The 18027-nt window shown below is 36.1% G+C and overlaps 1 protein-coding gene across 5 annotated transcripts in view; it reads left to right on the top strand.

Moving 5' to 3' along the window:
- Positions 1–18027, top strand: part of LOC105227845 (teneurin-m) — a 464312-nt gene that overhangs the window by 330675 nt on the left and 115610 nt on the right. For all 5 annotated transcript variants that reach the window (XM_049457225.1, XM_049457222.1, XM_049457223.1 and 2 more), the window contains one exon: positions 12124–12309. In XM_049457225.1, coding sequence (XP_049313182.1) covers positions 12124–12309 — 186 coding nt within the window. The remainder of the gene's footprint in view (positions 1–12123; positions 12310–18027) is intronic.

Raw genomic sequence — 18027 nt, 5'->3', positions numbered from 1 at the left:
GATTGTCATAAAATAAACAACAAAATGCGCTGTGTGTGTGCGTAGCAATAACAAATACACACAAGCGCTTACAACAAAAGCACACATACATGCTTAGCATTACACACACCTATGCATGTTTATGTTTGAATAACCGTGCTGATATGTTTATGCGTGCGTTTGTCTTGCGAAATTTAATAAACTACACAATGGATGTCAGCGTCGCTTGTTTGGCCGACAAAGCTCTTAGGCCGCCACCGCCATAGCTGCCACAGCCGAGTAGTTTCCCAAACAACTTGCGAGCCCGCAAAGCCGACAGCCAGTCAACCAACCAATCATACTAGAAACACACACATACACAACAGGTATGCGCTCTTGCAAATACATTTCATACGCACACACTTGGGCGCTCGTATATATGCGCTTGGCGCGCCTGTTGGTAGGCAATACAATTCGTTACACTTACGGTTGGCCAGCCAGGCAGCCAGTTGGCCGGACGTCTAAACCAACATCGATGCGGTGTTGACTGCATTAGTTGCGGTATTTCGATGTTTCGGTTATTGTGGTGTGAAATTCTGTTGTTAATAATACAAAATATTGTTTACTGCCATTATTGTTGTTACTGTGGGGCACTCACGCTGCCGCTCATACGCTTCATATCTGCTAAGAGAGCAGTTGGCGCCTTAAAGTAGGCTTTGGTTTATGTTATTGTTGTTATAGTGTGTGCTGTGTTGGTGTCATATACAGTGCGGTGCGAAATATTTGCAACATTTTATTTATTACACACATGCATATAAAACAAAATGTGTGTGCTTACATGTGGGTTGAGGAAATGCCTATAGTAGTGAGCTGCAAGCTGTATATTAAGTTTGTTTATTTACTGATAGATGTCCGTAGACGTAAGAATATTAAATATGCAGCCTTAAATATGTTAATAGAAACTCGAAAAGTTACTAAAATTTACTTTTGGGTTAAGTGAAATTAAATTTGTTAATTTTGATCGTTCAGTTTGTATGGCAGCTATATGCTATAGTAATCCGTTGTAAACAATTTTCACGGATATTGTAATGTTGTATGAGGCAATAAACCGTACCAAATTTCATGAAGATATCTCATCAAATAAAAAAGTTTTCCATATAAAAATTAATTTTTTGTCGCTCAGTTTATATGACAGCTATATGATATAGTGCTCCGATATGAAAAATTTTTACGGAGATTGTAACGCTCTGTGAGGCAATAATCTGTACTAAATTTCGTGAAGATTTCTTTTCAAATAAAAAACTTATCCATACAAGAACTTATTTTTGATCGTTCGGTTTGTATGACAGCGATATGCTATAGTGATCTGATTTTAAAATTTTTTTCGAAAATTAAAGCGCTGTCTTAGATAATAATCTATAGCAGATTTCGATTTGATATCTTTATAAATAAAAAAGTTTTCCATATAAGAACTTATTTTTAATCGTCCAGTTTGTATGACAGCTATATGCTACAGTGGTCCGATATAGATGATTCTGACAAATGAGCAACTACTTGATAAGAAAATGATGTGTGCAAAATTTCAGAGCGGTATCTCAAAAACTACATATGAGACTGCTTCATATAGCTAGATCGCCTCAACTCATCAGGCTGATCATTTATATATGCATTTTATAGGTTCTTCAACATTTTCTTCGGGATCTGCAAGTTACAAATATGCATTATCATGAGAATTAGTATATATCTGAGAACCTTTTTTTAATGTTTAACAACTTGCTTTAAATTCCTCAACTTATTTCTCAACTCAGCTCAAGTCCAACACAATTCTATGTTAAGAAGGCAGCAAGCACTCCCTTCACGCTGTCGCTTTTGACAACTTATTTACAATTAAAGCTATGCTGATAAATATGTATATGTATACATGGATATATAGAGTTATATATACCGTTATAAGCAATCACTCAACTGCTGACTAAATACTTCAAACAAGTGACAGCGTGTAAACATTGCAAAAGAAGAGCATATACAATTATTACACCGAACAAAGTAAGAAGAAGCAGCAGCAGCGCAGGAATTTCAACCAATATAGCTATACACATACATATATACATATACAGTACATACATACATAATTTCAAATCCAAAAAGCTGGCATTGCTGCCACGACCAACAGCTGAATGAGCGCGTCACTCAATAATGGCCAGCCAAAGATGGCATTATTACTTGCAACGCACACACATACACGCACAAACACATGTACAGATGAAAAAACGTTATTTGCAACACTTTTGCGCTTATATGACTGCCGCTTGACGGGCGTGAGTGATTTTCATTTGCAAAATGCTGCGCACACATTTGGCGCTACGTCAGGCAGTCACTCACTCTTCACATATATGTACTACGGAGCTGCATGTAAGTGTGCGCGTATGTGTATTTGTGTGCATACACTCATTCATGCGCTCATTGATTGCTTTGTCAAAAGGTTTTGTAAAAATTTTTGACATATCAAACACACGCGCACCGGAATAAATAGCGAAAACGCGGCGCGCACACACACCATCAAACAAACCAGCCACTCACTGGCGCGTGGGGGGCGCAATAAATTGCAATTCGTTGCGCTGAAAAGCGCGTTTTTTCTTTTTCAAACGCCTTTCTTCACACATCTTCGTACATGGCGCTGCTGCTTGCTTGCTTGGCTGCTTTGTGCTCGCACTGCTTATTTGTTTGTTTGCTATTTAGCGTTGTTCTTGCTGCTGTTGTTGTTGTTACTCATACGCAATTATTATTGTTATTATTATTATTGTTGTCACACTTCAGTGTTGATATTGTATTGTTGTCATACACATGCATGCGTTGTTGCAAATATCGCTGTGTGTGTATGTGTGTGTGCGTCTGTGTGGCTGTGCCCTCCCGCGCTGTTGCTGTTTGCGTTTGGCTGACGTCACATATTGGCTTTTCATTACTGCAAATGAAATCGCAAATGTTAGCGCAGCTCACAACAGCAACAGCAACAACAACAACAACAGCAACTCTTATGCTTTTTGGTAATGTTGTTGCCTATACTGTTGCTGCCACTGATGTATCGCACGCCAAATATTGACATACAACTTCAACTGACAGCCGCCAAAGTTGAGCGTTGCAGCAAGCAGTTTGTTGCAATGTCGGGTGTGTGCTGTAATTTAAATGATTGAAAAGGCGCTTTCAGAAGTTAGCGTGAGTGGAATTGAAGCTGCAGAGTGCAGCCGTTTTAAAGTAGTGCAATGGAACTAGAAACTATTGGCATAGAAATGCTATAGCAGAAGCTGCATTAAACAAACAAAAAAAAAAAGTTAACTTCGGCTGCATCGAAAATTAAAAAAATACCCTTTACAGCTGTATTTTTTATAGCATGGAAAGGTATAAAACCGCCTTTATCTTAATTTTGAGCGTTGAGTTTGTATGGCAGCTATAAGCTATAGTTGTCCGATCTAGAAAATTTTTTCAGATATTATACCGTTATTGCAAAAAATTATTCGTGCCAAATTTCGTGAAGATACGTTGTCTAACAAAAAAGTTTTTCATACAAAGCCTTAAATTGGATGGGTCGATTTGTATGGCAGCTATACGCTATAGTTTTCCGATCTCAAAAATTTTTTTCAGATATTGTACCGTTATCAAAAAAAAATATGTCAAGCCACATTTCGTGAAGATACGTTGTCAAACAAAAAAGTTTTTCATACAAAGACTTAAGTTGAATCGGCCAATTTGTATGGCAGCTATACGCTATAGTTGTCCGATCTCAACAATTTCTTCAGAGATTACAGCAATCTTACAAATATTAATTAGTATGACATTTTATGATGCTACCTTTTCAAATAAAAAAGCTTTCCATATCAAGACTTTCATTGGCTCAGTCAGTTTGTATGGCAACTATACGCTATAGTTGTTCAATCTAAACAATTTCTTCAGCACATATAACACTACCTATCATAACAATCTGTGCCAAATTTGATCAAGCTACCTCATCAAATAAAAAAATTTTCCATACAAGAACCATAGAAACCTTTCCAAACACACACTTATGCATCTCACACATTCCCGCCTATCACTTTCACTCACAAATCCTTCAAGTCTGCCTCAAATTCTCCGCAATTATCCTCAGCAAAACCTCAAGTTTCACAAATATTTCGGTGTTGTGACACACTTTCAGCGAGCCGCAAATAAATGTCAGTTATTTATGCTTGCAAATATGCTCGAAATATTTCACATTTTGTCTGGTGTAAAATTTCAATTGCAGAATGTCGTTCCGACGACCCACGAAAATGAATTAAATTTCATAATTACACACAATTTAAATGCCGAAAAAGCCAGAAAATCGCGCACATACACATACTCGTATATACAGTATATATATTTTCAGACGGTTGCAGCTATTGTGTGGTGGATTTAAAATAGAAAGAGTGTGGGAGAGCAAAGGATTGCGCAAAAATTTTTCAAATCTTTAGCGGCGGTGGTGCCTTTGAGTCTTTAAATTTTTGAGTCTTCACTCAGGCAATTCTAAGCGTTTGTGCGCCAAGCAGTGTGTTGTTGCAAGTACAAAAGAAATTCTAGAAATAAAATTGCTGAGAGTGAGCGAGACAATTAGATAAACAGTCTCTGATGCATGACTGCAGACAGCGAAAAACAGAGTTTAATTTCAGAAAATTAATTTTAAACATTTGTTGGTGTCTGCAAAGCAATATGGAATGGTACAATATGGAATGGAAGTAAAGGAATCTTTAGCCAAGATGTAAAAAAAATTGATGTATGGTATGAAATGGTAAAGAAATAGTAAGTTCTGATTAAATTATAATATTTTAGAGTTTCTTGAATGAAAACAAATTATATTATTTTAACAGAAAATCGTTAAAGAAACTACTATACTATATAGTTGTATGAAAAAATATAGGCTCATGTGATTCATTTTTGTAGAAAAACGAAAAAACTTTTACTTCAAAATCAATGGATTACAATTCAGCTCAATTCAGCGCACTTCGTTTATATTCAATTGGAGTTTACTTCAAGTTAACTACCAGCACATACCCATATAAGCCATTTCAATACAATTCAGCGCAAATTAAATGCAATTTAAATTCAGCGTTACTCAGTGTTTACTTAATAGAAAAACTCAAAATTGAAAAAAATCATTACATAACAATTCAACACACTTTTCTTGTATTCAGCGCGTGTTTACTTGAAGGTGAATAGCAGCACATACACTTTGAAGTAATTTCAGCTCGATTCAGCGCAACTAAATCAAATTCAGCACACTTTGATTATATTCAGCGCGTGTTTACTTGAAGCTGAATAGCAACACATACACTTTGAAGTAATTTCAGCTCAATTCAGCGCAACTAAATCAAATTCAGCGCTGGTTAAACGCAATTCAAAAACAGTATAATGCCCTATATGACTATTTCTATATAAGTAAGCGCAATTCAGCTGCTCTCTTTATGAGTAAATGGATATCTGTGTTATATAATATATAAAATTCTGTAACGGATCTTTGCTTATAAATAAAATATCTCTTAAAGAACCATAAAGGTAATTATAAGCCACACAGGCTGCAATATCCAAACGCTCATAGTATTTACAAGCCACAAATCTCTGTTACTGTTGTAGATTCCCTCATTCAGGCTACAACTTCCTAATTTATATACATATATTTGTAGTAGTCGTACGCCTTTCTTTGTTTTTATTTTTGCCTCACTCTCGCGCCTCCCACTTGGAATTTACTCATTTGCTAAGCCAACCTCAAACCAACTGCGGCATGCCATTACACTACTTAATGCAACGTTCTAATTTCAACAATGGCCAACTTTAAATTGCCACCTTTTAGGCGCGCGACCGCGCAACTGACCGAAGACGTAGCGCAAACAAATGTACATACCTATTATATAAGCATATATAAGGCATACTGTAATCAACCGCAAGCAGCGCAACATTGACGGCTTATGTTCGACGGCAATGCGATTAAGCAGCTGGTGGATGAGTGAAAGAACGTTGGCTGGCGCGTAGATTGCGCACTAAGCCGCTACGGAAAATGTGTGGCTATGCGGCGGCATTTGGTATATCGACGCTTAGGTATCTATACACATATATATATTTAGATATGTGTCTGTGTTAATGTGGCGCACAACGTCATTATCATCGAAAGCAGCATAATCATTTTGCTAGTCATGAGGGAGGCGGTTGCCCGCGTCGTCCTTGTCATCAAAGTGAAATCTCATCTTTCATTATGCTTCCGCTGCAGTCAGTAATCTCACTTTCTCCTCATCAGCGCGCAGCCCGCTTCAATGGGCAGCTGATGTGTGCCGCGCCTTTGGCGTTTCAGATCTAAAATTTTTTTCTAATTTTTCCATTTGGATTGAAGGGAAAAATGTTATTGCGCCAGCAGCGTAGGCAGGAAATTTTTAAGCTCATAAATGAGCTTACAATTTTCTATGTGAATGCTTGTCGAATTTATTATCCGGGAGTATCCAGCGCATTTTTTGTGTTTCTTTCCCCGCTTTGTATTATTTTTATTTACGCTTGGCTTTCTTTCTTCCTTTTTTTGTATTTTTCTGAATTATTTCACACTGATTCCGATTTGCGCCAACGAATTTGATTCCGCAACATTTTTCCTTCAGCTTTTGCCTTTTCTTAATTTCTGCCGCCACTTGCCATATACTACGTATATGATTTCTCATGCCCTGCTTTCATCGCTCGCAAACTTCCATTTTTGGCTGCTTCAGCATCTGTTGACGCGCCATATCGCGGCGGCATTTGAATAACAAATAGAGTTGTTAAAATGTATATACGAACTGAATGGCCTCACACTTTCGTACGACGACAGCAAATATGAAATTTTTCAGTTTCAGTTTCATGAATTGTTATTTTTTCCTTCGTTCCGCCTGCGCTTGCACCTCACACCAAATGTTGCTGCCTTGGCTGGCCATCTTTAATTTTGCGCCTAACTGCGCTAGGCCGATTTGCATGCCGCGCGCATTTGTCGCCTTACTGCCTACTCTCTTACTCTTACTCTTCTCCAGCCTTCACAGCTCACTTCACAATTTCATTTGTGCTCCAATTTTCCATTTCAGTTGTTATTCGCGTTCAATTCTAATTTCTGTAATGATATTTTTCGTAAGAAATCTACATTTTTTCTCAACTTAATTTATTTCATTGCATACGCTTAGGCGCACGTACCCAGCCAGCACTCAAAATTTCTTCTTTCGACTAACAAACTGTTTGTAGCGCTGCCAATTTCTTCAGCATGATCAAACACTTGGCATGCGCTAACTGCTGACTTATACAGCAAACAGCAAATGGACGCAAATAAAATTTCGTCACATAATTTTTGGCGCACCACACCACAGCCAACAGTAGTACGCGCCAGGGCTTCTCGCTTTCTTATGCCTTGTGCAATCAGTCGACAATTTGCTTTTGTGTAATAATAAATGCGCTGGCGTTGTTGAAATTCCCCACGGCATAGAAATTAAATTGATTCATTAAAAGTGTAGCGCGCTGGCATTTCGCGCACGATTGCCTGCAATTTGCAGTGCCTAAAAGTATGTGCGCCATAAGCGAAAATTAGTGAAACCAAGGTCAGTGCTAACAAATTGCTTGGGAATAACTAATGAGTTTTGTAGCTTCTTGCATGAAATTCTATGCGCCTTATTTGTATTATTATATTATGCGCCTAAATGTAGGTCATGCTTTTGCTAAAGTAATAATAAAACGGGAAACTGTTTGCCCCTTTGTTGGTGCGCATTAAGCGTCATTTGCTAAGTATATATTCATGCATATGAAATAAAATTTTAGCTGCCACTTTCAATAGAACTCTAGTTGAGTGGCTAAAACCGCTTTTAAGCACACTTAACAGTGCTAGGGTTAGCTTGAAGTATGTACTTGGCGCCCACATTAAACTACGAAAGCTACTAACACATGAGTTTTGCTGGCATTTGCATAAGTACCCCTTTTATTCAGGCTATTATTGGTGGCGTTGTTGGGGTGCAATGATATATATCTTTGCATTATTGAAGCATAAACGCTGAAATTGATTGGGAAGTAACGCAAATACTTAAAAATAATAGTTTTCCCAACAAATAAAGCTTATTTTCTAAATATCGAAAAAAGGTGTCGGACTTCACTAAACAAATTGGTTTATGTCTTCACTAACTCTCGGTGAAAAAATGCTTGCAATCTTGGCAGCAAACAGAAAAAGTGTTAAATTGAAGGTAATATGCTAAAAATCTAATTAAATTCAATTTATTTTAGTAACTCACAGTGTTGCTAAGCAGTGATAACTATTTTCTATATTTGCAAAAAAAATTATGTGTCTTTGCTAAACCAATCGGTGTATGTCTTCACTAACTTTTAGTAAAAACATTCTTGCAACTCCAACAGCAAACGAAAAAGTGTTAAATTGCAAGCACAATGAATAAAATTAATTAAATTCAATTCGGTTTAAAAAATTCATAGTGTGTCAGTGAGCAGTACAAACTTGCAGCAACATCTTGGAACTCCAGCGCTGCGCCGCATAGCCGCAAAAGTTGACTCAGCTGCTACAAAGTAGCTAAAGTAGTCATAATAATAACAAGCGCGGTAAAAGCACTGAGCGTTAAGTGGCGTTTGAGCTGCCAGCGCAACATGAAAACCAAGTCAGCACACCGCGGTATAGAAGAAATCATAAAACGCGTAAAAAAACAAAGCGAAGAACATAAAAAATTAAATAGTGAACTATACAAGCAAACAAATGTAGCACTAGCAACTTGCAGGCAAAGCCGCTGCTACAAAGCTGAAGCCAATACAAGCAAAACAAATACAAAAGCCACCTCAGCGGCAAGCGAGCAAATGCGCCACTTTTACGCTTTAATATCCTAGCGCGCCACGACTAACTACCTCACACAAACACTAATACATAAACAGCATGTCCCTGCAACATTAGCACAATACCCGCAGCTGACGTTGGGTCGCATGCGCAACCAAATGCTGGCGCGATAAGCTGCTTATCTTCATTTCGGAAGCAAAGCCGCAGGACAGCAGGGCACCACAGCGTCCACACTGTAGCGCAATAACAACGGCAAACGTCTGCGCGGCAGTCGTGGCAGCGGTAGTTTTAATAAGAATAGCTGCGACCGCATTGTAATAGTGTTGCGCGTAAACGAAATGACATTTTTGGTCACCCCAATGCAGCGCTAAGACCTGCCGCAGCGCTGGAATGGCATGCGGCAGCGTACCCATTAAGAATCGGCGCCAACAGCTGGGGCAAATAGCTGCAAGGGGCGATGTAACTAGCATTGGCATGCCCCTTTTATTGCACAGGATTTCCGGAAATAGCGCAGAAATGTGTGTTTGCGTGTGTGTGTGTGTGTGGATGAGGGTGGTTATTTAAAGACCGTGCTGCAAGCATGCATATTTCAATTTTCTGCCACTACAGCTTCATTAAATATTATTTAGAAGAGGAGTAGCACTCGTAATAATTGGAGTTCGGTAAATGACAGAGAGAGAAAGTAAAGCATTGCAGCTATGTGGATTTGTTTTCTTAACAGAAATGTGTTCCTCATTATTTATGTTACTCGCTCGTGTACCTTAAATCAGAATGCTTAAAACTTTAATATTCAACTCAATAATTTATTTCGCAATGTTTGCTTGGTAAAAAAAAATTAAATAAAAATTATTACATACAAATTCAGCTCATTGCAATGTTTTTTTAACAGAAAAATTATAAAAAAATTTTACTTTAAAATGATTCAGCTCAATTCAGCACATTTCGTTTATATCCAGCGGTGATGTTTTTGGAGTTAAAAAGTAACACATACACGTATAAGAAAATTCAGCATAATTCAGCGCAGCTCAATCATATTCAGCGCGAGTAAAACACAATTTAAAAACATTTATAATATTTGCTTAATAGAAAAGTTTAACTAAAATTATTCCATAAGAATTCAGCTCAATTCAGCACATTTTGTTTGTGTTCAGCGGTAGTTCTTTTTGCAGTTAATAATCTAGCACGTACACATATAAGAAAATTCAACATAATTCAGCGCAATTAAATCGTTTTCAGCGCATGTAGAACACAATTTAAAAACAACACTTTGCAAAGTTTGCTTAATATAAAATTTAAAAATATTTTTGAAATATATAAAAATAGGCAAATAGAAAAAAATTACTTAAAAATCATTGCATAACAATTCAGCGCAATTAAGCAAATTTCATTTTTACTCAGCGATAGTTTTTTGGGAGTTAAAAAGTAGTACATGCATATCAAATCAAATTCAGCACAATTCAGCGCAACTTAATCATATGCAGCGCGAGTTATATGCAATTTAAAAGCAGTAAAATGTAGTTCACGTTTATTCAATGCTAGTTTTACACAATTTAGTGCAATTCAGCTGATCTTTTCACTAATAAAAGCAAATCTGTGTTAAGTATCAAGCGTTACTAGTAAAAAGTAAATGCAAAAAACTGATCATATTCGCAAACTGATATGTTTGGTTTTCAGCGAAGTTGCTGAGATGCCAATTTTAAATTCTTTCTGGTATAATGGTAGAGAAAAATCTTGAACAGGCAACATGGAAAATAATTTCACGCACATATATTAAATGTTCTCCTCATAATTACTTATTTATTTCCAACACATATATAATTAAGCCGTCTTCAGACAGCTTAGTACCTCTGCATATTAAGGCATACAATCAAACCACGTGTGCCAACCGCCACTTCACGTCAATCAATCTTTAAATAAAGGTCATTGCACGACATTTGGCTTCGTGCCATACTGACTTATTTATAAGTATATATTTTCTTGGTTTTTCCTTGCTGCTCTTGCCACCTAAAGTGCTTGCCAGCTTGCTCAATTTGCAGCAATGGCATTTTATCGCGAGAGCACGCGCTCACCCTACCACCCTGCCATGCGGAAATTCATTTATAATTGCTAGTATTACGGCAAAATAACTGCAATCACGAAAGCTATTGCACATTGTTGGGCGCAAATGTGTCAAAGACGTACTTATGCACATATATCTATGTATGTATATTGCATACTTTATGGCGTGCTGGCGTATTAAGCTGATATGCAAGCAATAGTAAGTGCCTAGTCAAGTGCATGTGCTGAGCAAATGTGTGAATTGTTTGCCGGAATAATTATTATTAACTGCTTTTGTTTGAGGTAAATGACTTGGCTATAGCGTAGCGGGGTGTGTAACTTAGCTATAACAACCTACATATACTCGTATGCCATACAATGTCTGCCGCGCGCCCTTTTAAGCTTTTCATTGCTACGACTATCTAGCCATGCGACATCTTCATCGTCTTGCTCTACCCTTTCAGTTGTTCGTGTGCACAAATAATTGTATACGACTATTTATAAATTTATATTGCGAAGCAAAAAGTTCTTTCTGGGTCATAACAATGTGTTATCGCGGCCATTAGCGGCGCAAAACTGCATAATTATTAAGTAATTAAGATGCCATTTACCTCCACTGCAAGTTGGCGCAGTTGCGCCGCCTCTATACCGCTGTACTCGCATAATATATGGCGCATATGCCCGCAGCACACACACGCCAGCGCTAGCCTTTGTAGTTTGCCTACAACACTTGCAGTACCTTCTATTTGCGCCAGTGCCGCTCAACGCTGTCTTGTGCCGACTTGGCGCCACCTTGCCAACTATTTAAAATTTTTAATTAAACTTTACCGCCTCAACGGCGTTTAACTTTGCGTTATTTTGTTTTGTTTTTATTCGTGCAATTTTCGCTTTGTTTACGCCATTCCGCCGCCTCTTTTCCACCTCTCCCCTACAAGACTTGCGCTCTTTTGTTGTTGACGCTCCACCACTTGCTATTATACTTTGTGCTTGCTTTTATATTACTAGCAACAATTTCCGCTCCACGTCCTCTCCCCCGTCCGCAATACACACTGACAAGTTTCGCTACTCACAGCGATCAGCTTTATTTGAGCCGCATTGGTATTCACATTTTAATTGCATTGCATTTTTCTTTTAATTTCTCATGGCTTTCGTTCGTTTTGCGTTGTATTTCTTTTCCGTTTAATTTTTGTCTTAATTCAGAAAGTTGTTAGTCGCCTTTGCTTTATATCCAACTTCATTTCATTTCATTTCAATTTTCTTACTTTGTCTTCTTTTTTCTTTTCATTGCATACTTACAGGCTATCTCCTTGAAGGAGTTACGCCATCGGCACCACCGGATGTCCCACCAAGGAATCCAACAATGAGTCGCATGAATAATGGCCGTTTAGTCCCTGGTAACCCAAATGATTTGGGCGTTGATTTCGAGCCATCGTGTTTGGTGCGAACACCATCGGGCAACGTCTACATTCCGAGTGGAAATTTAAGTAAGTACCCACACATCTACAAGCGAATTTAGTTAGTTGTAGTAGTATATGCTGCCTTTGCGCTCGAAACTATGCAATACTTGTTGTTCTGACAATTATTCGATTACTTTATGAGTTTTCTTTTGCACACGGCTTCTCAATATGGGTATGTCTGTAACTGCTGCCTCTATGTGTGTCTGTGTGTTTACGACGGCAATATAGCAATGAAGTAGGTGAAGCGAATGTTAATTAAAAGTGTTAATTGAAATATTTAATTGAATGCCCAGCTAAGGATATTGCGAGTGTAAAACCTTTAAAGGAAGCGCCAAGACAGAAGCAGAAGTTGAAGTAAATGCGAAAGAAATAAATTCAGCAGCAGAAAAAGTTAGGTAGCTGTTGGAATGCGATTAGGCCATAGCTGGAGGAAATTGTAATTTGATAGTTCGAGTGAAAATTCTTTAAATTAAAATTTGAGTAGAAAGTTCTCGGGAAAAATGAAAGTTGTGTAAGACCAAATTAATTGGAAATATAAGAAACTTAGCAAAATAGAAAGTGCAAAAGTAAAATTCATTAGAAAAGTTCGCAATGAAAAAAAGTTAAACAAATTTATATGCAATCTATAAGTATTATATACATATTTACTACCCTGATATACATACATATAGAAAATCTAGAAATAGCCAACTCGTAATTATAATACAGAATCATTTTCAATCTACCGAAATTTCCTAATTATTTATTTCAAACAGTTAAGAAAAGAAAATGTTTCAATTCAGCGCTTTGTAGCGCTATTCAGCAGTATTCAGCACGCCTATAAAGCAATATAAATATTTTTTTAAGCAGGCTTCTTATATTCTACTAAAAATATTTCACTTCAGCGCTTTGTAGCGTTAGTCAGCAGTATTCAGCACGCCTATAAAGTAATGTAAAAGATTTTCTAAGCCGCCTTCTTATATTCTACGCTCAAAGAATTAAATTCAGCTCATTTTCTATAATCAATAATTTTATATTCAGCTCAAATTATGGTCATGTGTCCAGAAATTTTAATTTCAGCTTATTTTTTATAATAGTCTTTTTATATTGAGCTCAATTTACGATAATAGATTTTTTTTAAATACAGAAACCTGGAATTTGTTACTTGAACATCATGGCAACTCAATTCAGCCCAATTCAGCACATTTCAATTTTATTCAGCTAGCGTTTTTTGAAGTTGAGAGGTAGCACAAATGCATACAATACAATTCAGCATAATTCAGCGCAATTAAATCGTATTCAGCGCTAGTTAAAAATAACCAGTCAACAGAAAAATGAAGTACATACATATTTACGAAAAACAAAGAAAATGAGAAACAAAATATTTCAACTTAGCACTTTGTAGCTAGAACCAACAATATTCAGCGCACACATGAAGTAATGCATATGGTTTTCTACGCTGCCATAAATATTCTCGCGTAAAAATTTTTAATTCAGCTCGCATTGCGTTTCGTTTTCAGCTCAATTCAAGCTTACATGTTTTTTTAGTAGAAATACTTGAATTTTTTCGCTTGAAAATCTTGGCAAATCAATCCAAATGATTTCGTAAATTTCTTTAAACATGCTGCACTCAAAATTTTTAAATTCTGCACATATTGATTTTCTCGTTCAGCTTATTTTGAATTCATCTCAATTTAAGCTTACATGCTTTTTAATGGAAAAACTTATTCTTTTTTGCTTAAAAATCATGGCGAATCAGTTCAGCGCAATTCAGCGCATTTCACTTATATTCAGCTGGAGTTTTTTGGAAGTTAAACGCCAGTACCTATACACATAAGCATATTCAGCGCAATTATAACATATTCAGCGCAATTATAACATATTCAGCGCAGTTATATTTTATTCAGCGCAAGTTCAACGAAAACGAAAAGCAACACAATGCAGCTAACGTTAATTTGAAGCTAGTTTTACATATTTATCTTAAATTAAGCGCAATTCAGCTGCTCTCTCCATTAGCGAATGCATATCTGGATCAAGCAATTGAAGCGCCAAACATATGAAGCGAAACTAATCACGTTCGAAGTCTGCTGATATTTATGTTTTTTTAACATTACTGCAGTAACGTCAGTCTTAAGTTAACTTTAGAAAAATAATAGAAAAAAATATGAAAAAGCTCTTATTTCCGCAAAGTTGAACTATTTCAAAAATAAACTTTCGCATACAACGCTATGCAGAGCGGTTGCAAATATTGATTTTCGCCACGAAACAGCAAACCAGAAAATTGCGCTCCAGCCAAAGCATACATTTAGATATTTATGCATTTCCAGCTGGTATATTGACCCACCACAACAGCCAAACGCATAGCCATGGCAATCGAAATTGATACTGAACCGTATGCACGAAATTTCAACGCCATCGACACGCGCAAGCCGAGTGTTTATGGGCGTTGCATAGTGTTAGGCGTCACTGCCTTTTGCATGTTGCTTTCTTCGATTGACTGATTTTACAACTGTATTTGTTTGTTGTTGTTATTTTTTTGCGCTCGCTTGTGTGTTTATGCGTGTGTATTGTTGTGTGTATGTGGATTATTGCCATTTCGATCCACTTTTGTTGAACTTCTCTCCAATGAATTTCGCAAACACACGTACCCCGTTCACACATGATATGTGCGCGCACATTACGTACATTAGAATGCACATCAAACTCATCAATATTGTAATGTGTATGCATGTATGGGTGTGTGTGTCTGTGTTTGGCTTAGTATTGCATGCGTGCTATGAAAGTATGCAGGGAATTTTGCATTTCGCCTCGTTGCGAATTAATTAGTTCAGATATGTTTGGTGCTAATTAGCTAAATGCATGCAAACACACACAAACGCTAGTCGGCATGTTTGCGTATGCGTGAGGTAGTCTATTTTAAGGCGTATCGTGGCAGGTTGTGCACTACTATGATTTATTTGTTGTTGCAATGCTAGTAATTGCAGGAAAGTTGATAAAATTTACCAAACACATTAAGTTAAATTAAATTGACTTAGTTTTTCTGTACACAGAGGCATATATATACATATGTCTATAGATTTATATATATACATATATATATTTGCAACAGTGGCTATTTCCTTGCATAAATAATAAATTCTACTAAATTCGCCTGCAACACAGCGTTGCAACTATTTATTACAGTTAATTCGCTTTAAGAAGTATGAGTTAAGGCGCGCAAAATGAGGAGAAAGCGCTTTCAGTTTAAAGCTCACTTTATATTTAAATATTCATTAATTGCCAAGTGGAGCTGTTAATTAAATTTGCACGCCTTCATTTGTGCGTTTTTGGCGTATTCTAGGTGTTGAAAAGCAATTAGCAAATATGCGTTTAGTTATTACTTCAATTCGCTTGAAAATCTGTTTAAAAATGTATAGGCTTTAATATCTTGTTATATAAATTTTAAATGTGAAGCATATGTTTAGGCGCTCACATAAAATTATTTATGAAAATTGCCACTTTCGACTCATATTTCTAGCTAAAGCAACTAGCGACTTTCAAATAAAGATTTTTTACTTCGGATAAGCACCAAAGCTTACAAAAACCTGCAAATTTTCCAAAGCTCGAAACGCCAATATTTAATTTTAACGAAAAATCTGGTGTTAAATTTATGTCAACTGTGGAAAACATTAACACTTTTTATGTCAAAACAATTTTATTAGAATCCATCAAAGCTTACAAAAAGCTCCGCGGCCTAAAGTCGAAAAAAAGCCAAGTATTTATTATTCATACGAAGCAGTATTGACAACTCCATATTACTATTTTAAACCCAGCTATCTGAGTTAAAATCAGCTGCTCTACTCATTATTAAAAACGAAATTTCAAAAAGCTTTTGAAAACTGTAAAAGCTTTGAACTAAACAAGCTTTTTAAACAACTTTTTAAAAGCTTTAAAATGCACCAAAAAAGAAATTATATATTTTATTTAACACGAATTTAGAAAAATCTATTAAAACTATTACAAAGCTCTGCTGGAGATTCTCGCCAAAAAAAACCGAATAAAACCAAACAATTAAAATAGTTAAATTCCATTATATAACTAACTAATTAAATTGAAATCAGCTGCGCTACTCATTATTGAAAACTAAAAAGCTCTAAAAGCTCTTCAAAAAGCTTTTTAAAAGTTTTTGAACTTAAAAAGCTCTCTAAACAATTTTTGAAATCTTTTAAATTCACCAAATAAAAACATATTATATTTTATTTAACAAAAGCTTCGTGAAATCTATACAAACTTCCATAAAGCTCAGCAGGCTATTCTTGCCCACAAAAATTCGTTTTAAACCGAACAATCAAAATACTGAAATTCCATTACAAATCTGCCTAGCTAAGTTCAAATCAGCTGCTGTACGCTTTATTAAAAACGATATTTGAAAAAAAGCTCTTCAAAAAGCTTTTCAGAGCTTTTAAGTACCCCAAATGAAAACATTTTATTTTTAAAACGTCGTGGCTCAATTTAATGGCAAATAAAACTAGTCACTAAACACTCGTTTCAATATAAATAAAGCTCTGAAAGCTTTTCCACTAGTAATCACATTATTGTGTTTTCTTATGATTGAAAAAAGCTTCAGTATTTATACGAATAATTTACCTGGATTAGAATTATTTGGCAATTTATTTGTAGGTAGTTAATTTCATAGGGTTAGGCTTGAAATACCCTCATAAAAAATCCCAACAGAAAATAACCCTGGCTGATCAAACCATGGGTATAATCAGTTCCTTCGCTAGAACTACCTTTTGAGGATATAGATTTAGGTACATATTTTGAGATTGCGGATTTCAGTTTTGGGGTATTTTGAATTTCGGAGTATATAAATTTGGGTAATTTGAGTCTGCGGATTTCAGTTTTGGGGTATTTTGAGTTTTGAAGGATATAAATTTGGGTAATTTTAGTTTTGGGATTTTAATTTTGGGATATTTTGAGTTTTGAAGGATATAAATTTGGGTAATTTTAGTTTTGGGATTTTAATTTTGGGATATTTTGAGTTTAGTAATTTAAATTTTGGAGTATTTTTTTATATTTTTAATTTTGTGTTTGGTAATTAAATTTGTAGTGGTTCCGAGCCGCTTTGAACTTCATGTTGTTATATTATAGCTACATTAATAACCCAAAAATTTTCTGAAATTCTCGAAACTATTAAAAAATTTGTTGTTTTAAATACCGGAGTTATTAAAGAAAAAAAAATAAACAAATTCACTTTGAAACAAACACTTAACTTCAATTTTTATGCGCTCTTTCGCACAGCGTTGCATATTTAAAGGCATGCAAAGCCATGACACTTAAATCGCCAATAAGTTGATTTGCACACACACGGACACGCTGACTCAATGTACCAACAAATATTTAAAAATATGAAATACAAATACCAACTGAGCCGCTTGCAAATACGCACATATATACACATGTATATAGGCAAGCGTTTAAATATTTTAATGCCTGTGCGAATATATGTGTTTATGTTTATAGCAATAAATTGGCTATATTGACATCAAAGTGCGCACGAACAAACGGCAATTGCTGAACAGCAGAGCGCGCAGACACACAAACAGCGCAGCTGGATATACGTATTATATCTGTATGTGTGTCGATATATGTGTCTCATATACATACATTTATATCTGTCTGCTTACTAGTTATTGCTTGCCAAAGAGTTGGCAGACTGGCTGTCTATCAGGCCCATCAGCCGGCATATAGGTATGTCTCTGCCGCAGCCACTTTGGATATACATGC

This window comes from Bactrocera dorsalis, chromosome 5 (assembly GCF_023373825.1).
Source record: "Bactrocera dorsalis isolate Fly_Bdor chromosome 5, ASM2337382v1, whole genome shotgun sequence".
Classification (NCBI taxonomy): Eukaryota; Metazoa; Arthropoda; class Insecta; order Diptera; family Tephritidae; genus Bactrocera; species Bactrocera dorsalis.
This window is presented reverse-complemented; position numbering and strand designations above follow the sequence as displayed.